At 37.8% G+C, this 22,046-nt stretch overlaps 1 protein-coding gene across 3 annotated transcripts; it reads right to left on the bottom strand.

Moving 5' to 3' along the window:
- Positions 1 to 194: 194 nt before the first annotated feature.
- On the bottom strand, positions 195 to 20,788 carry LOC113061472 (siah E3 ubiquitin protein ligase 1). 3 transcript variants are annotated; one of them, XM_026230605.1, is made up of 3 exons: positions 20,606 to 20,787; positions 7,914 to 7,970; positions 195 to 2,351 (listed from the first exon to the last, which is right to left on the bottom strand). In XM_026230605.1, the coding sequence occupies exons 2-3, from the start codon at positions 7,921 to 7,923 to the stop codon at positions 1,501 to 1,503; spliced, it is 861 nt and encodes a 286-aa protein (XP_026086390.1). In that variant the 5' UTR covers positions 7,924 to 7,970; positions 20,606 to 20,787; the 3' UTR covers positions 195 to 1,500. The 3 variants fall into 3 exon arrangements, with proteins under 3 accessions (XP_026086390.1, XP_026086389.1, XP_026086391.1); XM_026230604.1 differs by lacking the exon at positions 20,606 to 20,787 and adding an exon at positions 10,013 to 10,802; XM_026230606.1 differs by lacking the exon at positions 7,914 to 7,970 and having other exon boundaries at positions 20,606 to 20,788.
- Between the last annotated feature and the right edge of the window lie 1,258 nt (positions 20,789 to 22,046).

The following is a 22,046-nucleotide window of genomic DNA, read 5'->3' on the forward strand; positions in this document are numbered from 1 at the left end:
CAATCCTCCCAGGATGTTCATGTCATGAGGACAATACACACCATTAACTCTGATCTTGGTAGTACCATAAGATGAAACCGAGAGCACAACAATGACCGCCCACTTTGTCAGCAGTCTTGGTGGAGAGGGAACCAGATGAAGCCAGTATCACCATCAGCCGTAATTTAGAATGAGCAGTGAGAAAATTCACAGAGTGTATGAAAAAGATAGATTTATTTACTGGCAAAATAGAACAAAACAAATAAAACAAATAAAATTAGAGATCAGGACTAGCAACAGTACAACGTATCCACAGAGATGTTTGGCTTTGCTTCACCCTATCCTTACAAAAAAACAGAAATACAGACATACAAACAACAACAGCAACAAAAATATTGACTTACAAAAAGAGAAAAGAAGACATTGAGGTCTTCTAAAGAACAACACTATCTACAAACACTGAAGATTAGCCACAAGGTTACAACAGCCTTTTTCATTCCATTTTCTTATAAGTCATTACAAAATGATAATTATGACAATAATCTCATTATAATAACTGTATTACTTGCCCTGGTTCCTAGTCTGATATTCCATGCAGTGTTTACTCCAGTGTTTGTAATTGAGGGTTTCCTGGTCAGGAAACCAAACTTCTCTACAATTTGTATCTTTCTTCAAGAGTACTTGATATACATGTATATATAAAAAAAAGAAGTATAGCTTAGTCAAAAACTTGACTATTTTTAGAACCTGGCTTGATGTGCGTGTGCCAAGCCATCCCTTCAAAAACAAACAGGAGAAACACTGCAGCGACAGGCTGAAACAAACAAGACTTCTAAAATGAAATCTGGACTTGTTATGACTGATCCAGTGGTCATGCACCAATAACCAGAACCTTCGGTATCATACTCAAGGTGGGAAAAACTAGAGAGAACAAAAAAGGGGGGGTGTGGGAGGGGGTGCAAAATTAGAATAAAACAAAACCTAATATTTGAACATAAAAGTTAGTGTTTTATCTGAACTGAAATGCAAAACGTCTTGGGAAACAACAACACAACGAACAAAAACTTGCTCTTAGGGTTGCACATTTTGAGCAAACCCACTCCAAAATTGATCAATATTCCCAACCGCCATCCAGCTTGGCGTGTCGTTCCTCAAACCCCCGTCCCACATGCCACATTTTCAAATGTCCATTCCACAAACATGGCATTCCGATACCTTCAAGGGCAATGAATGTTGCTCTCAAAAGTGTAGAATACATTAATTATTTAACTTATATAATATTGTAGCATAAAATTGAGAACCCAGGAGTTCTGGTTTGGATGTGCCTAGCTCCAAGCAATACATTTTGTGTTGTTGTTGTTTTTTGATGACTACTTGGAACGAGCAACAGCAAAAAGTTCTCTAGGTTAGCTACTCCCCCGTCCCCCAAGCACAACTCAAGGTATCCTGCGGTGTTTTGAAATGTCTGGTTTCATGTTTGTATGTGTGTGTATGCGTTCAAGTATGCGCAGTTGTTAGTTCTCAGCACATGGATATGGTGACGTTGATGCCCAGGTTGCCGTTCTCTGCAAACAGCTGAGCAATCGAGGTGTCAAACACAAGGCAGTCACTGTTCATGATGGCGGTGGCAATGCCCTCATGGATGGAGCGTGGCGTGGCCTCCCAGGTGAGGCGCCGCCGGTGGCCATTCAACTCCAGTCGGTAGGCAAAGTTTTCTGCCTGTTTCCGTGTGCCAATCAGCTGCACGATGGCAAAGAACTGCTGGTGGCCATCATATTTTTCCTGCTTCTCCAGCACAAGCATAAAATGGAAGCCGAAGCATGACTGCATCATGACCCAGTCCACTGCCCCAGGCAAGTTGATGTCTGTGGCCAGGAAGACAATATCCTCACCTTGTAGCGTGGTTATGGACTTGTGCTGGTGCAGCAAGTGGGGCATGACGGCGTCGAGAGATCCCTGCCACTTGCAGGAGGCGCCAGGACAGGGGCAAGAGTATGGCCGGAATTCACAAAGCTCCTCGTGTTCAGCCTTGTCTGTGTGTGGTAGGGTGACTTCGCAGCCCGATGAGGCATACTTGCATGGGAAAAGCACTGAGTTGGCCACTTTCTCCATTGCCAAATTGCGTATTGAACCAAGCGGGCCTCTGCAGGTGGGGCAGCAGGTGAGTTTGGGCCGGCAGTTGCTACAAACCAAATGGCCGCTCTGGCACTGCAGGATGGGCGGCAGCACATAGTCAAAACAGACTGGGCACTCGAACAGGCTGGCAAGGTCACTGTTGGATGCGGTGGTGCCCGACAAGGTAGGGACGCGCTGAGAAGGGGGACACTTCGAGGTTCCTGTGGGTAGCGCTGTGGCAGTCTGGCGACTCATTTCTAAAGAACAGAGGGAGACAGAGAGGAGAGATAACATGGTTAACACCAACAGCCAGAAGGAAATGGAGGTAAATGCATTTACAAGGAACATTCATGACCAGCTCAGCACTGACACCAAATCCAACAGCAGCTGAACTCCATTACGCATGACAACAGAGATCCGCTGGCATCAATGCAACAACCTTAGCACCTCTGCTTCCTGAACAAACGTGGTAGACATTTAAAAATGTAGCCTCAAGATAAAATGTACATGTTTCTGCTGATTCAACTGGCATGAACTCCAAATAAATAAATGATGAGAGTCTCAGCAGCACTGAGGCCTGTTCTTTCTGAGTGGCACATAGATATACCTGTCTAACGCCAATGATAAGTCAGATGTGGGCCTCTGGGGAAGGCTTGGGGCAGCTATTTCTGGCCTAAGCATAATGCACCGATATTCATGCTTCGTCTTTTTAAAAAAAAAGCCAGACATGAAGAATGGAGTCAGAAGGCCAGAGCGCATGTCTGCTTCAGGAGTGTTACTATGGCAACAAACTGCAGCGAGAAGGGTGTATGTGTATGGGACGACCTGTGAAGAGAAGTATAGGACTTGGGATGGATTCTTTCCTAATGCATGACAGAAGAAGGCTGTGACCTGCGCTGTAACACCCTACTGCTATTATAACCTACATCTACACATCAGAAGCACAAGAGCAACTGTAAATCAGCACTGGGGAACAAATAAAAGAGACTGATTGCAGATTTAACATGGACATCATTTAAGTGAGAAATAAAGAGACTAAAATACAAAGGAGCAGTGTGGCAGGATCAGAGCACAGTAAATTGTCTCATATTGAGGAATAAGGACAGCGCCAGAAAAGAAGGTGGGGGTGTGGATAGATGACAAGCTGTGTGTGTATGTAGGTGGCTTAGAATCTGCCAGTAAACACATCTGCTCTGATAAAGCTCCAAGTATTTTTAGCTTCCTCACTGAGCAGCTCTGAGTATAATAACGGAGGCAAAAATTAGCCCAAGCACAAAAGCTAGCACTACGGCTTCAATGCCTTTCTTGGCTTGTAGTCAAAGACCAGGGGATTAGAAATGGCAACAAATGTATATATATAGGTGCTTAACATAGTTTACACATGTTCTTGGACCAACATCCTGTGGGCCTGGAACATCATTTCTATCAACCATTGAGAAGAATCTGGCTCTTCGATGGCAATCGTTCTGCAGAGCTTAACTCACAACACAAACACATCTGAACCAGCCAATCAAGGTCTTCGGGATTATTGGAAACTTTCAGGCAGGCTGGTGATAAACTCTGCAGGATGTTGGCCCATCAGGAGCAGTACAGGACACAACACTGGCTCACGTTGAGATATGCGTTTATATCCAGAGCAGGTGTAGCTGATATAATAATAAGTGAAGCAAAGACAGTCTGTCTGCTTGAAGTTGAGCCAAAGAGACAGCAGGCCAACCTCCCACTACCAAACAGTGGCTCTGATGGCTTGTTGTAAACTATTGTAATAACATTGTTGCTCCATTAAGCTGAGGTTTTAATGACAGCTGAAGTGATGCATGTGCCACTACGAGGAAAAAGTATAAATTAATTAGAAGGGAAGGGAAAGCATGTATATAGTAAGTCCTGGTCAAGTTTCGAGTTAGAGTTTAAGATGGTGCTTGAATGGTGAGAAATATTTTTTTTATGGACATTGACTAATAATTTGTGCTTGGCAGGCAAAACATGCTACTTCTGCCAAAGCTAAAAATTAATCCATCAGAAATCTGTTTCTTCAAGAAGGTAGAGAAGCATTCCAGAGCAGCATGTTCAAACATTGTGTTCATCCATCTCATGACTAGTCTTATCTTAAATAAAGCTTCTATGTAATGAGCAAGAGTTACTGTCAATAAATCAATACAAGGTTTAAAAAAAAAAGAAAATCAAATTTGGATTATTCTTTAGGAAAGCTATAATGTATATAGGTGGTTTGCCATTAGTTTTTCTTTTTAAGTCCACTGTGGAGAAATTATATGGCACATATATAGTAGACTTGGGTTATATATATATACATTTCTACCAAAGGCTGGTTTAAAACTCTGGAAGAAAGCAATGAGTGGTGAAAGCCTTTGTGGCAGTGCTGATATTTCTTTCTAAAATTCTTCGTCTGGGAATCAAAACAACTGTGGCGTGTCTCTTTTCTCCAGCACTGCTGAGCTGCTACGTCAGTGGAAAGTTTGCAGTCCATTAGATATAACAGGAAATCCTGTAACCCCAGAGGAAGTGGTTAGAACAGCCTTGTTGTCAGGTCTTCTAATGGAGCTAGGAAGACAGAACAAATGGCAATGCAACTGGCCTGCGCTACACAAGCTGAAGCTGCAATACCCAAGACTGTTATTTGTGTATCTCAGGTAGACCGTTAGGACAGGTAACTTTAGTACATCAGATTAATGGAGCCTCAGCAAAAACATCAGCAGTAATGCTGAGGGTAACATCAGCATTAGTGCTGAGTTGAGCCAAAGCAAGGCAGTTGGACAAGTCAAAGTCAAGTCTTAAAACCAAGGCCCAAAATACACTCATGAACAAAACACTTAGCAGCAAGATCAACACAAGTTAACCTGTCGACATGTTTACAGCTAGCTACTAAAATAAAAACACATCTGGACTAAGGGCACTGACAACTGAAAGCATCCTTGCCACTACAGTAATGTAATGTAAGAACCTACACAACTTGCTTTTAATGCTTCGGCCAAGAATTTGCACCTGCATTTGCATACTTGTGTCCAGTATGTTTCTGGGCTCACATAATTCTTCAGTCAAAGAGATCAAGCTAACCCATAACTAAGACCTGAGTAAACAAAGCTTTTGGTCTCCATGGAGTCATGATTATTTGCGGACTAGAATGTGATGAGGTGTTAACCTCAAACAATTTTCCAGGGTGTCTACAAATATGATCAAGTTAAATTTACCTGATATGAAATTTAAGACCAAACCTCTGATGGAAATCACACATTATTTTACGTAAGTATAATTTAATATTTAATTTGTTAAATGTAAAAAGATATATACAGAAATGCTATTTATTATTAAGATAATATCCCATACATCACCGAGAATTCTGGTGGTGTAAAATATATTCTGAAGCAATATATTATCAGTGTTAGATTAGCTTTTCCATTTTTGATATTAAACTTAGGATGTTATTAACCTTTATAAAGACCATTTTTTAAACCTTATTAAATATATGCATCATATTTCATGTCAAATTCTTACAGTTGATCAATAGATTAAATTTACACTAAGGCTATATACCAAAAAACAAATAATTTACACAATTACAACTGCAATAAATGATGTTATGAGATTAAGGTTTTAGATACAAAATTTTTTGAAAATAGAAATAAGAAGTGTTGGGTGGAAAATAATTATAATTTTAAACATACAAAAAGAACCAATAGGTGGCGGTAAGTCGCTTAATTAGGGAGTAACTGAGTCGTTTCAAAACACTAAATCATTTAGTAAAAAAACACAGTCAATATTGTGCCTAAAATCTAAGTATCTTAATTACGTGACTACTTAATTACTTGTTTATTTAAATCAATTTAACATTTGCAATCATGAGAATATTCTGCAATTAGCTCCCTTGTCATGGTATGTAGCGTAACATTTTTTTATAAATAAACTCAACATTTAGATTTTTACCTCAGTATGCTTCTTCTGCGACTATCTTTATGTGTCATGTTCAGCTCTTTAGACAGACAGCAGCATGAGCCTAAGCAGTGCAACACTGATACCAGAAATACACTATCCATTATCAATAGCGGTTTATGTTCAATGTCCTAAAATCAGAAGAATCATTCTCGTGTTTTGATGGTTCACTGGTTATTTTTTTGTCACTTATGTTTTAATCAGGCAATTTGTCTGGTCAGGCAAGTAACATTTTTTAGCCATTTTTCAGTAAACTTGCATTTAAACTAGCTAGAGGCTGGTCAGTAACTGTAGCATGGAGTAACTACAGCGATTAAAAAATATATGTTCAATGATTGTAAATGGTCACTGTGTCTGACAGACAAGATTTTTTTGTTTTTTTTGCAGTAATGGGACCCATCAAATTAGAATTTAGGACTTTAAGGACCAGCGGCCAGCCTGTTTTAAATGATATCAGAGCCTTGCCTTAAGAACAGATAATTGCAATGTATTCACATCTCAAATATTCTAATGTTTACTTAAGAATTCAAATATCAAAACTGCAACCTAAGTTCGTCATGCCTAGGGCATGAGCTGTGACTCTACTTGTCTGGTAAGAGATATGAGCAGGTTTCTGATGAGACATGACATAACATGAGTTGGCAAAAAAATTTCAAGGCATATCTGAGCTGCTAAAATTTAATTGTGTTGCTTGAATAAACAATTTAATTGGAAACATTCTCAAAATGTAATAATTTAAAGTAACAATCTAATTTTATAACTGCACAAGAGTAAAAACCTGGTTAAAATCGAGGGCCAAGACCTGTTCATTTAAGTGCATTGATTAAATTACTATCAGAGGCGCAGAAACAATTTCATGGTAAACATATTCATTATGTGTAAATGAAAGTTGATCTTCTGCATCTTGTTTAGACAACAGACAAAGTTGCATAACTTATGTTACAAGCCTCCACATCAATGAAACACTTGAATCGAGTTTCTTACAATACAACAATGTAAAAGTGAGAGGAACAACCATCTAGAATCCATTTGCAGCTTTTCAAATTGATGATAGGGCTAATTAATGACATACTTCACTAGATAAAAAGGATTAGCAAAACCAAGTTTTATTAAACTCTGGCTTGGTGTTGAATAATGTGGTTTGATGCTAGATTTCATGGAGATGTTTGTGGTCAAGCACTTAGTTCACGCAGTAGGTGTTACCATTGGATTTAAGCTTGCTGCAGTCTCTGAAATGTGGTCTGCAACATTCTGTAACGGGAATTAGTTTTATTACTGAGATCTGAAAGCATTTCTCAAAATGGATAATAAAAGTTTTGTGGGTTATTAAGATTAATGATCAAAGTTTGATTTGGCTCTTTCAATTCCTTTATGAGGCTTAGCTCTATGGAAACAAGCTGGTACAGTACACATGCACTGTGCACACTGCAGAAGGGTTTTCTGGGATATATTCTGGGACACATTCCAATAAAATTAACTGCTTTTGGCCTAGTTTTATTTGTAAACCGTGTTCTTGTACACAGTTCTCTGGAAGAAAATCCTAAAATTGATGCAAGGCACAGACAAAAGTAGTAAATGCCCTGCCTCCATTACATGTCACATCATTATAAGTGTTACATTTGATTGATCATTGCAAAATATGTGTTTATGTAGGCCTATACATATTCTGTATATGTATATACTGTATTCTATATATAGTACCAGTCAAAAGTTTAGAAAACACAAATGGGAAAGTGTCCACACTTTTGACTGGTACTGTACTATAATATACACTATGGATATCTACCAATGTATCGATATCTGTGGTTTTTACTCCCTAATATCAGTATCGGCTCCTAAAAACCCATATGGCTCAGGCTCTACTGAAGACTTGCCTTCGTCCATATGATTTCCAAGTACGTCTTTCTTCTTTCCTTGAAATGTGTGGACCTCTGGAATGATAGAGAATGCAAAGAGAGAAAGAAGAGGTTTGGTTAGTCTTGTAATAGACAATGTAAAAACAGATGAAAATCAGGTCTCACAGATAGTCAGTATGTTCATTGCTTAAACAAAAAAAAAAAAAAAAAAGTTTAAATGTCACTAAGCTCCCACACTAACTAAACAACAACTACTTTAGTGTTGAAATTCCTTCTTAAAACATTGTTCTTAGATGAGAATGACTTTCTAAACATCAACATAACACATATTTAGTTTGTTCCTTTTTTTCTATAGCAACTATGCAATAAATTATGATAACAAAAGAATGAATGAAGCTGGAAACAACACAGGTACAAAACAGGTAGAACAGATACTTCTTCATACCGTGGTGTTGAGAAACAGACACACCCCTCCAAATGACCTCTATTTATGAATACAGCTTTGTACAGTTTTATCTTTTCTAATGTAAAGTCTGTTAAAGCAGATGATCACGGTTGGTAGGGCTAATGCACAGCATTATAATGTATGGGCTTCACAATAATTTCTCCACATTAAGCCACACTTCAATATTTCATCAGAAGCCATTGAAAATGGAAGGTCGATCAATACTCATTAAAGTATCTGGTGAAATTATTCAGCCGTTTAAGAGACGCAGAAGTCCAAATCTGGCAGATGGTCAATAGCATGGATCAGCATGACCAGAAGCCAACAGGGACTTAAAAGCTGAAAATGCTATTTTGTTTTGATATCAACAACCGTAATTGACTCAGCTGCTACTATAAGATCCTCATAATTAAGTTATGAATCCTTTCCATGAGTCATACAGTGACCTGTATCGATGTACCAAATCTCAGGACCAATTCTATGTCATACAGAAAACTTATTCAACCATTAAGCCACCAGCAAAAAGCTTTGGCATGAGGGAAAAAAAAATCTAAATTATAGGATGAGATAAAGGCACAGAAATGTACTGTGTGTAGTTGACAAATGAACATTTATGATTTTTTGAAGGTGTGATTATTGTAACGGAAAATGTATGCTTTCAGATGCTGTTACTAGTCACTAGTTAAGCAACATTTAATTTGAATAGTTACATAATGTGACCCCCCAAAATACATAATACAATTATAAACAATGCATTGTATTACTTATTTCCAAAAAATAAATTTATTTAATTTATTGACATTCTGCAATTCAGTTCACTGAGGAGGCTACATTTTTCATTAATCAAAAACTTTTATAATTAAATTGAGAAGTTTAAATAGTGATGAAAAGAAAATGGGACAATGAAAACATGTTATGTCAACTATCCGTTCACAAGGCACAGAAACGCATGATCTTCCAGTCTGTGAGTCAGAGTTCCCTGAGCAGACAGACGAGTCCCAGCTTGCCCTCACTGTACCATCACACTTCAACGTTCAACCCCCCACACTCCCCCAACCCAAAACTCATTTGTGTATCCTAGTCTACACTATTACACTACTAATGGAGTGAACAGAAAAGCACAGTGGAGTACAAGACACTGCAACAATGCACACAGCAGATCTGATGACAGCTTCACTGAAGCCGTGACTCCATGCCACAGACTTAAGCTTTCCACAGACAGACACACAAAAAAGGATGGGAGGAATAAAAGCATTTTAAAACAAACAGAGAAAAGAAAATAATCAAGTGTTGTCTATGAAAATAGACTACTCTTCCTTCTTTGTCCACATTAGAAAGCACAGGAATGCTATCAGAGGCCGAAAGGACAGCAAGTGTGTGAATGGATTGGTTTTCTTATTTGTACACAAAAAGGGAAGTGCTACAAACAGCATGATAAGTTTTTTCATGCATTAATTGTCTTCTGGTTTATGTCAAATCAAAATGTCTCTGTAATATGACCATACAATGAAAGTGTATTTTCCAATGTTGTTTTGGAATCATATGACTTTCATGGTATAGACAAACAGTTAAAACACCATTTTTGCATTTCACAGAAGAAAGTCACTGAGGTTTTTGAAATGACATGAAGGTTAGTAAATGAGAAAGAGACATGGGAACATGGTTTTGTTACCTTTAGGTTTAATAGCAGTTCTGGCTGCTATGCAAGAGAAGAGCTTGAGCACCCCCTTCCATGAGTACACAGGCTGTAGTCTAATAGAGGCCGACATAGGGAGCAGATTGACTCTACATCATGCTCTTTCCATAAAAAAAGGGCCCATATTAGAGGGTCCCTACTTTCCTGTTTCACTCTCGTTTTCCTACAGTCTCCGAAAACCTCCGTAAGATAGAAACACCGCTCCAACAGGTCTCCTAGGGTCACGGTAAGGTATCCCCACACCCGACCCCCCAAAGGAGGAAGGGATGAGTCCCAAACACCTACACTCACACAATCTGTATCATTCCAGCAGCGGATCCTCAAAGTGGAGAGCAGAAGATTTGTGTTTTTAAAATACTTTTTTCTTCAATAAAGAACAGCCCAGGACGAGCGCAAAGAAAGTTGGTAGAACAAAAAAGTGTCGGGGGGAGAATTCCCTGTAATCCAGGAATGTTACACAAGTAGACCAGTTTCCAGATCCTGGAAAGAGACTTCAGCAGCAATTTCCAGATAGAGGAAAAAAAAAAAGGGTTAAGGAGTTGAGTTGTCTGGCTTTTTCCCCTCTAAAAGCACATTCCAGGACTCATTTGAGAAAGACCACTCCCAAGACTTTCAGAGTTAGCTCTCCAAGTGAAGAAAACAGAGAGGGAAGAAACATGCTGTTGCACAGAGGAGCAAACTCTCAGTACGACCGCAGAAAGGAGAGAGTCCCGCCTGCACAGTCACCGCTGTTGCCTGTGGGATGAGGAGTCAAATGTCAGCCTGAAGTCAGCATGCTCGCTCTCTCTTTTGCTGAGGAGGAGGAGGAGGAGGAGTGGGACCGGTTCATGGGCCCAGCCGTGTCAGGTTTCACAGCTCCTCCTCTTGCCACTGGCTCTATTCACATCACCCAGACAAAGAGATTTTACAGCATGGCACCTCTATGACAGCCGGCAACTTAAACAACACTCAACGATCACACATGCTGCTCATTAACAGCACCAACAAAACCATAAATACAGAGCAATGCAGATTTAAAGGCACTTTAATGCCTTGATAAGTAAAGAGAGAGAGAATGTGGCACACTACAACAAATACAATATCAGCAACTTTAACGGTTATAAAGAAGCTCCAAGTGTTAAGACACATCAGACACCACTAATGACCATTTCACACTGTGATTCCGGAAAAAAACACTGGTAACGTGTCCCTGCATTTTTTCGGGTCACTAGATTTTGTTCCTTTCACATTTCCTGTGATTTCCCGGAATATGTGCGTGCGTTCACACACAACCCGTAAAGGTCCTGTAATGACACGTGACATCAGGATTTGACGTGTAATGTACAAGTTGAAAACGCTAGGCACGTTAACTTTCACTTAAGCTGGCAAACAATCTCAGCTTCAGTGTGTATAGTGAGGAGCTAACTGATATCTGCTTCATTACAGTTTGCACATATTTTTTTGTCACAAACGTTGATCTGCCTTCCTGGCAAAAGTGTCGCACAATAATGTGCATCATCACTACGACACACCCTTTACGGCATTAGTCCTGGCTTTTGCTCAAACAGAGCACATTCCAGGACTGAACCCATCAATGTTGCTAGGTGCACAACCCGGGATCGATCCCGGAATCAATCCTGGGATGTGTGTGTGTTCACACAGAAGGTGACCGACAATTTCTGGAACCAACGTGCAGTGTGAAAGGTGCACTTTTCTACTGCATGGTACTAGGGCTGTAGCTATTGAATATTTTAGTAATCGAATATTCTACCAAAAATTCCATCGATTAATCGAGTAATCGGATAAAATGTGTTTTTGCTTAAAGTGCAATATTAATTATGCAAGAAAAAAATAAGACTCCTGGGTCTTTTAAAATGAACAACTAAGTTTCCTTTCATAGATTTTTTAAAATTCATAGAATGCAATGCATACATCAAAAATAAACATTTAATTATTACCCATTGTTTCTCTGTCTTGTACTGTGAACAATGACAATAAAGTTGACAGATGAATTAAGTGCATCTAAGTTCCATTCAGTTTTAAATAAAGCATTTTCTGAGATGCACATTAAACATTAAACACATAAAATATTAATTTAAAGGAGCTATGTGGAGGTTTTTACTTTAAAAAAAATCTTTAAGATAAAAAGAGTTTTCATTTGTACATGTATGAGCCAACCATGATGTAAAAAAAAGAATGACACCTCGACTGTCCACCACGGTTGCCTCTATCAGTCTGTAGGCTCAATTGTTTGTGGAGGAGTCGGGCCCGAATTGGCACGAAAATTCATAAAATGTGACGTCATGCGTGTTCTCGTCTACTTGGGCTTACAACCGTACGGCACGCCAGCCATTATAGTAAGCAGCGGCAATAGTGTTTTCAGATGGACTCTGTGGATGGAAAGAAGCGACCAGCCTCCAGCACAATTCAGACACCCACGGACACTCCTCGAAGTAAAAAAGAAAAAGAAAAAAAAGAGCATGCTCCTCTGGGCACTGAGAACGAGCATGAGACTGGCTGCAGTTCCTCTAACGGCCAATGGTGTCAGTAACGGTTAGAAATTTCTGAACCTACGGAATGCTCCTTTAATTTATTTTTTAATTATTGAAAATTAAGCAAATTTAACTTTTTGGTAAACAACCTGACTTGAGACTTAAAATAAATTAAAAGAGGCTTCGAGGCATAGGAATTTGCCTCGATCATTTTTTGTAATCGAGTTGCTCGAGTTACTCTGTGAATAGTTTCAGCCCTACATGGTACAGTTAACTTTTGGGGGGTTTTCCACTGGGTACAGTACCTGGTACTTAGTAACACTTCGGTTGAGGTTTCAAGTGAACCGTACAGTTACTGATGACTGAGGCCATCCTTAAAAATTTTTTTGGTTTGCAGTAACAGTAAGCATTTTTTTTTTAAAGGGTCGGTAGGTAGGTCTATTTTTTTTTTCAAGTTTCAATGTAAAAAAAAAAAAAGTACAAGTTTGGTGATGGTGATTAAGTAGGTATGAATTTGAACAAATTAGCATATCCTGACATCACTGACTGGGTCTTCAACCCGTGCCTCCCGGGCGCATCATTGCAAACCTCATATTGATGCAGGCTATATAGACCACAAACAAATTGAAATCTTTGTCAAAAACATGTTTATTGCACGAATTTCTGAAGATCTGCGCACAGTTTTTTCAAAATCTTGTGCCGAGTTAAAGCGGTGTCGAGCTGTTTTAATGAATTTTTTAGATGTATTATGGTGCGCGAACCTGTATGACTTTGAACAGTGACTGCAAACATTTTGTTTACTGCAGCCGCAGCCATCATTACCAAGTGCGAACCGTTGACTCTGATAATGAATGAGAGTATGAGACGAAGCGAACGCACAGGCCATAGTGTGACATTCGTGTAAACATAGATGACGTCACTTTGTTTTTTTTTAAAGAAGGAACGTAGCCTTCATTTGTATGTAGGCCTAGGCAATTTATATATTTACAATACTTACTAAATAATATAATTAATATTATTTTATTGCTTTTGTATTAGCTGTTTGAGGAGTAAAAAAAATAATAATTGGTTGGTCTTAATGCAAATGTACAGCCGGCAAGTTGGTCGGACTAAAAGCAAAAAAAATAAAAAATAAATTGAGTCGGTCCTAAATTGACAGGTTCGTCGGGTTACGGCAAACAAGAATATTTTTAATTGATTGGCTGGAGAGAATCGTCACTACCTGCATCACTGAACTTGTGACAAAAACACGAGAACTGCTAGATTTAACTCAGCAAGCAAGCAAAGGACCGAACGCGAGCGCCATCTTTTTTAAACAACCAAAAAGTTTCGTTGTCTGTTGAGGAAGTACAAACGTTCCTCTCGTTGGTAGCAGAGGAGCGGATCCGGAGAGATCTTGATGGGGCGAGGCGGATGAAAACATTTTTTTTAGGAGTCGTGGTAGTAGAGGCGGCACAACTATAATGACATGTGAATAATCCCGCCAACTCTAAAGCGATACTAAACTGCAGTGAAAATGCAAACTGTGCCGAGCCGAGTCATACTGAGCCGAGTCGTACCACACAGTGGAAAAGTGCCATAAGTATCGCCTCTCACCACTACCCAAAATACACCAGCACATGCCCAACATGCTTAGAGTAAGGCTGATAAAAACAATCTGACCTTTCTGCTCTTGAAACTGACATTAAGGCCTGGACAACAACCCCATTTTTGGCTCAGTGAGACACTACAGGGCTCTGACTGTCTCGTTTGACCTTTGGTCCCTCGCCTCTGTCAAAACATGCCCTGTAGATTTAGCTAGTGATAACATGGCAACCAAAACATTAAATTCCACAAAGCTGTGCTCACGAGATCTCATATTAAAATCCCTGCCATTAAAGTCACAACAAATGGTGTTCGTCTTTAGGTTCTTAAGACAGCCTTTTCCTATTCAACTATAAACTTCTGTTAATCATAGAAATGTTAAATACAACGATGGACCTATAAAAGAAATGAAAGCCTTTGAAAATTATCAAAGACCATTTGCCAAGTCTTTTGTTCCAGAGCTGCTACATTATCATTTGAAAGGGCAGATGTGAGGGTTCACACATGCAAAATGGGTTTTTTTCATTTCAGCCTCACCCCCCAAATGTCTGCATGGATAGAAAAAAAATAAACACCTTGCCATGTCAATGACCAAAATAAATAAATAAAATGCTTTAAACAAAATTACATCTTGAATGTTGGTTGACTTAGACTTAATTGTTTGTATATTCAGTATTACATTAAAAATACAAAAATAATTTGATATTTAATATGAAGTTTAATTTTCCCTAAATATTTAGCCGAATACTTTATTTTCTTTATTTCAATATTAAATTCAGAAACTGAAAACAGATCACAGAAATGGTATCTCCTGACAGTTTTTCTCTATCTTTTCAATTCTGTGTGAACTGCATCTTTTGTTTTTATATGTTTTGAGTAAAATTATACATCCATGGTGCCAAAGCGTCATATCACCCATACATAATCTTCTAAACACAAAAAAATACCATGAAGCAAACACACACACACACACAAAAAAAGAAAAATAAATTAATAATAATTTTGACCATGTGCTCCACACTGCCCTCATGGGACAGCAGAATGATTTGATAATGGTACAAATCTCCAATCAATACAGGGCATGCACTTGTAAACAAAAGGACTGAGGGCAGGGCACAGATTCTGCCCAGCATTTCCATCTAAATGAGGGCTCAGGCATGATATTTACATGCAGGTCATTGTGCTCCGGGTAGAATAAACACCAGAGCTCCACTCCTCCATAGAGGGAATGCAAAACAAGTGGAATTTTCCAGTGGAAAATAATTTCTGGGAAAAAAAAAAAGTGAATATATCACTAATTGAATTTACAGGCGTTCACAGGCATACATCGTATTTAATTCAGAGTGAATATCAACACCATAAACAATCCAACAACATACAATAAACAGCAGTGAATTTATCTCTGGTATACAAGGCTCAAAGACAAAAGTTTATCTTTCAAAGCATATAATTTAACTGCACATTACTACGACAGACTACATCTGCATGACCATCTTTGACATACTCGTCTCCAATTGGGCCACTCACTTCAAAAGTGAAAAAGAAGCTTCTCCATCTGAAGACAAATGGGGGAAATGAAGCATAACATGCACACTTCATTAGCGATTCTATCCCATCCATTATCTCCTGCTCATCGCTAAGATATCTTCTCCATGGACAGAGTCCATTAGTGCTCTATCCTGTAACTCGATATACAGCTTAAGCTCTGGGCAGGGGCTGTTAAGGTAACCTACAGCCATAACCATTCAATTGCTGTGGATAGTGTTGTCACGCTACCAAAATTTCAGTATTCGGTACCAATACCAGTGAAAATCCATGGTTCTCAGTACCAAAGCAAAACACAAAAGCATGCTAATTAAAAAATGTGACTATACTTTAATCCAAACTGTGTTAGGCTTGCCACGACAGACGGTGTTGACGGTGATATCAGTGTTAAGCCGCAATACCAGCCACATCACTTGCCACCGCAGCACTGACCACCACTGTCATTTAGATTTTTTAAAGTAATAAAAATCTATTCAGTAAAATTACATTCACTAAAATTAAAAACTGAATGCGGCTGCTCAATGCAGCGTGTCGAACGACAGTTGCATCACAGATCAGATTTCATTTCTCCAGTGAGGAGAGCTGACTGACAAGAAGAGTGAGGTGAGACAGACAAGACGATGGTGGATGATTTAGTTTCGAAATGAAATGCAAAAGTGCCTGTTTGGCAAAATTTTTGATTTTGAAAAGCCTGTTGACTTTTGCCATTTATTTAAGGTGATTTCAGAAGGTCTTTTTTAAACATTTGTTTCTTGTTTAATTGGTTCCACATTGTTTGATGATTTTTACTTGATTTCAACTTTGTGTCCTATTTATTTAATTTGACATCAAGGTGTATGATGTGCCTCCAAGCTTTCTTATTCATTTTGCTAATAAACATTCTATGTTTTTTATTTATTTGGTTATATACTATACATGTATACTTAGCCTATTTCCAGTATTGTATACCCATTTAAATCTTTATGCAAGTTATTTGTTATATTGTATTAGGCATAGCCTGCCCTATAGCATGGTGTATTTTTTTTTTTTTGTGAATGTTCTATGTTTTATAAATAGGCCAAAGTGAGTTGTTCTATTCAACCAATTGACGCTGAACTGCCACTAATTCAAAACGAATTGCCGCTATTTGAAAGTGAAAGCAAAGTGTGCACGCACCTTTTACAAGCTATTTAAAAGCAAAGGAAAGCGAGGAAAAGAGGGAATGCCCCACCCCCACGGTGATACGGGTATTGCCGGTGATTTCACATGTTGATTAACCGGTGATAAAATTTCCTCACTGTCACAACCCTAAACTGTGAACATAATTAATTTAAAAGGGGTTTTGAATTTTAAAGCCAAGAATAACAACTAAGTTAGCTTAAAATAAAAAGCCCAGAACTGCTTTTCGGACTGATATGACAATGTTAACCATTTGTACATTCTCTAACAAGCATATTTTATATTCACAATTCATTTAAATGCTTCTGGTGTGTAAAAATAGTAAATATCATCATGTTTTTTTTAACCTAATAAAAATTATAGAAGCACTAAATCATTAATAAAGAAACATAATTCTAATGCTCATTATATTAGCGTTAGCCGCGCTTACGCTACCGATTAACTACTCTAATAACAGCATTCATTTCAATCCAACATTCAAATTATAATATTTAATATTCATGACAGAACAGACTGGCACTCTACTTGTGGCATATATATGCAAATTCATTCTCTGCCATTAGGAGGCACTTGTGCAAGAGAGAGGTTTCCCCATAACTCTGCTTATGCATTACAAGCAAGATTAAATGAAAAATGACAACCAAGATTTTCTGAAGAAAATAGTTTTTTTTTTTCAGAAATACAGTGATGTAAAAACACCCGCAACGGGTTTCGACTTTGACTCGTGTATTGCTAATGATTATTCAACGAAGTCAAAATCTTTTGGAAAATCTATTTGTGGCGGTCAGTTTTTATATTGCGGCAGACCACCACAAATAAATCAATGTATGGGAAACACAATGAAACTCTTTCATTTGATCTGGGTGTCTGTCATTTAAAGTGTTTTGTTAGTTTGATGTTTCCTCATTTTGATGTCACCACCAAATGCTTTTATGAAGAGAGCGCATCTGCACACTTTTCGGGTAGCCCATCAATCATAACATTTACATTTTTTAGTACCGACTTGGTACCGTAGTCCCGGGTGTTGTGACAACACTAGCTGTTGGTACTCTAGACAAACAACGAGGCATTTAGTATATTTGTGTTGTCATTTACATTTACGTAAGAGGGTTTGAGTCTCTGTACAGTGTCACAATACAGGATCTGTTGTTCTCAATCATCTTCACATGCCACAAATGTCAGATCTTGCCAATTAAAGTGTGTCTATGCACATGCTGAAAAGCATACTTTTACTTGTCTTAGACACTCCAAAAACATTAGCATGTTCCGTGCACTTTTGCGAGGCAAAATCTGAGAGCCAAGCAAATCTCTAAAGTTGGCTAATAAAAATAACACTACTTAAATGACCAAAAGTAAAATTATTAGAAGCAACGACAACAAATGAATCCAAAACATGCTATGCTAGAAATGTGCAAATAGATTATTGTCACGGAGAAAGAACACAGTAGGAAGACTGAATCCAGCCACCTCCATGCAGGTACACACAAGTTCATACACAACGTAAACAATCAGGCTTCTTGTCTGCTTTACTCAGACGGCTGGTTGACCAGAATTATGATCCTGTAGCAATTATGCAGGAGGTATTGGTGGCAAGATGGGGTAAAGAGAACGGTGTTGTGTGCATGCAAGTATACGAGGTTGAAGAGAGATGCAATGGGCCAGAGAGTGTGAAATGGACTATCCCTGCTCTATACTACGGTTTCAGCCATTCTAAACAGGCTAAGGTTCCCTCATCATTACCCTGAAGCTGTGGACTCAAACTCTAAAAGACAGATGTCACTTCTGTGGGGGGCGACCACGTTCAACTGCCCAAGCGTGTGCAGCTGCCCCACAAAGACAGGTTTAAAAGAATCACAATAAAATTACTCCAGCCATTGACTAAAAATACCCAAATGTCCCAACAACTACATTATATATTAGGCAAACATTTAGTTGTACAATGCAGCACTAAGGTTTTAACCAATATTTACACCTTTCCTCTTTTATATTGGGAACATTAATAAAGAATAAGACCCAGTAACACCCTTTTAAAATAACAAAGGTCTTGAAAGTCATTTATTAACAACAGGTATTAGAAATACCAATAAATGACAATAATAAATAGGCAGACCCATTTAGAATGCAAATAAATGCATACATTTAAATTACTTACCAAGTATATTTTCTCACATAACAACAACAACTAGCCTATCATTTTTTAGATAACAGTTATAATTACTACTATTACCTGTTGGTTCATCTCTGCTTGAAAGGCTGCATGAACACTGCCTTGTGGTTATCTTACTAAAGAACACAAATCTCTAATGTAGAGCTGGTGTACCAGCAAAAGCAAAGATAAAGAATCAATAACGTTTTGAAGAATGCACCATAACATGATCTCGAGTTCACTGCTGAGGTATGTGAGGAGAATGAAAGAGGCGGATTGCATTTCCAAAGCACCTGGACACACAGAAACTCAAATCTAATGTGTCCCAAAGCCAAGGTAGAAGGGTTAATGCATTATTAAACTCATGCCTTCCCAGGCATTATCATCAAACTAAAAAGACATGTCTATGGGCAAATAGGATATCCCAGATAGATACAGGTTTATCTACAGCTCTTTAAATAGCCTGAATGTTTTCTTAAACCATCTATTTATTCTATGTAGAAAATTATCATGTTTGTGGCAACACTCCAGTATTTACAACAACCTTACCTTTCTAAAGATAGTAGAATAAGGTTAGTTACAGAAGAGATTTGACTTAAATTTGACCTAACTATTGCTTCAACCAGCTGCAACTTAACCTCGCCTACTGTAATCGATAGGGGGTGCTTAAATGGATCTTTAAGGATAAGGAACAACAAAAACAGTACAGTTCAATTCAGTTGCGATAAAGATGCAACATCTCCATGTAAACAAACCGGAGTGATAATCGAGCTGCCAAATTCGAGTCTGCAGCGATCGCCGAGGCTTAAAATAAATCCGTGTGTAGTTGAGACAGGGGCATTCATGACATTAAGCTTCTTTAGGTCTCAAAGCAATCAAATGCACAAGCACATCTGATGGTTTTACTGTAATATCATGAGTCTGAGAGAGTCGTGTAGTCTACACGTGTAGAGACTCCACACCAAGTGTCGGTTGACGGCAAGCTTTGTGCATGTTTTCCTTAAGTCTCTGATTTCTATATCATCATAATTACATGTTATATTGACCATAACCGGGCTAAAAGGTTGCTAGAGCCTATGTTGACCCGGCTAACCTTGTCTCTGTGTATATGTGTATATAATATCAGGCTGCTTTTGCACTACAGTTTTCCCATTTAGATTAATACAGCATCAATCGGTGTCAGTCAAGTCACCTCACTGCGATTAGAAACAGTAAAATATGATTCTATGTCAAATAACGAGGCCTCAAGCTTGGGACTAAAAATAAACACAAATAGCGTGTCTGTATCCATGCAAACTACTATTAAAATTATAAAGCTCTGGAATGGTCATATTCAATTTCATTTCATTACATAAACATGTCTAGTTTAGCAGAAGCATAGAGAGCTAGCAAAGCCGGGCTAATAATGGCTACATGGACCACATTTCAGTGTTTAAAATAATTAAAAAACAGGTTCTGACTGGTTAATCGTAACGTGTTAGCAAAATAATAAAAAAATAAAACAAAAAAAGTCACATACATTGTGTTTTGATGAGGAACGCTGTAAAAGTGTTGATAGCATGGTCGGCTAGCCGCTTTTAAGCTAACTTAGCTAGCTCGCTAAGCCTAGTAAAATCAACAACAGAGCCATTATCATCGAAAGAGAGCTTTAAGCACTGCACTTACCTCTAGAAAAATATCCTTCTGCTGCCAAACGTAATAATTAAAAAAAATAATCCACTATAGGTAGGTCCGCGTTAGGTTATATATCTGTTAATCGTTTGGATGTTTGTGTTTCCACATTCGCTAAAAGGAGACGCTGCTGTCGCCCGGCAGTCTCGGTGTCGCGCACTGACTGAAGCTGTTGAAATATATTTTTCACGGGAGCGCTGCTTCAAGGCTACGTGAACGCGCTTTAGTCACATGAACGCGGGGAGGAGAACAATATGGAGATAGGACACTGATCTATAATAGAAAACTATATATATATATATATATATATATATATATATATATATATATATATATATATATATATATATATATATATATATATATATATATATATGTATGTATAGATCAGTGAGATAGAATGTTTTTTTTACATACATATAAACAAAAACAATAAAAAGAAGAGAAAAATAAAAAAAATAAAAAAAATAATATATACATTAGGGCAGATATGTAAATTTGAAAAGCTTTAGAATTTGTATTGTTTTTATAAGCTTCTTGTTTTGTGATCTCATATTTGAAAGGGTTTCAAAACATATTTTTAAGATCAGTGTTACAAAATGTAATATATGATTGTTTCTTTTGAGTTACTTTTGACTTATGAATATAAAACTTTGCTAAGATAATTAACATTAATATATAATAATATGAATATGTTTATCAGAAAAAGATAAAAGTAAAATATCATGAGGTTCTAAACTAAGGGCTTTGTTTTTTTTGTTATGTCCATTTTAAAGTCAAACCAAAATGAATAGAAAAAGGGCAATAGAAAAATAAATGTTCAATGGCTTCAATGGATACATTACAAAAGGTACACTTATCACAAACACTATGAATGCAGATAGAATTTATGCTTAATTACAAATTAATAGATTGCGATCCATAAATAGTAAATGTAAAGAGATTAACAAACATTTAACTTATTGAAAAATAAATAGAATAAGATCCACAAATAAATCTCAAAGTTTCACAAACATGAATAAATTCACAAATAAATAAAATTAGATTTACAAAAAAAAATTATTTGTGGATTGTGTCCTGTGCATTTGTAGATAGCTGCACGTATTTTGTAAATCGTGTCTTGTGCAATCGCGAATTGTGAAACATTTCTTGCGTCTAGACGTATATTTTTTTTTACAGTCTATGGTCTAGACCAGGCGGCAAGGAAGTCGACCGGAAGTTGAAGTCGGCCGCGTGCCGCCATCTTGTAGCAGAACTTCACTTGCGTTAGCATCCCACTGACATTCCATTCATTTTGGCGTCACTTTGACAGCGAATAACTTTACATCTGAGGCGTTTAAAGACTCCATTTGTCCATTATTTATTTCTAAAGCTACACGACAGTGTATAAAGGGCTCCATTACCTTCTATGTTACATTATGGCCCCGTAGAAACA

Source organism: Carassius auratus, chromosome 43 (assembly GCF_003368295.1).
Source record: "Carassius auratus strain Wakin chromosome 43, ASM336829v1, whole genome shotgun sequence".
Taxonomy (NCBI): Eukaryota; Metazoa; Chordata; class Actinopteri; order Cypriniformes; family Cyprinidae; genus Carassius; species Carassius auratus.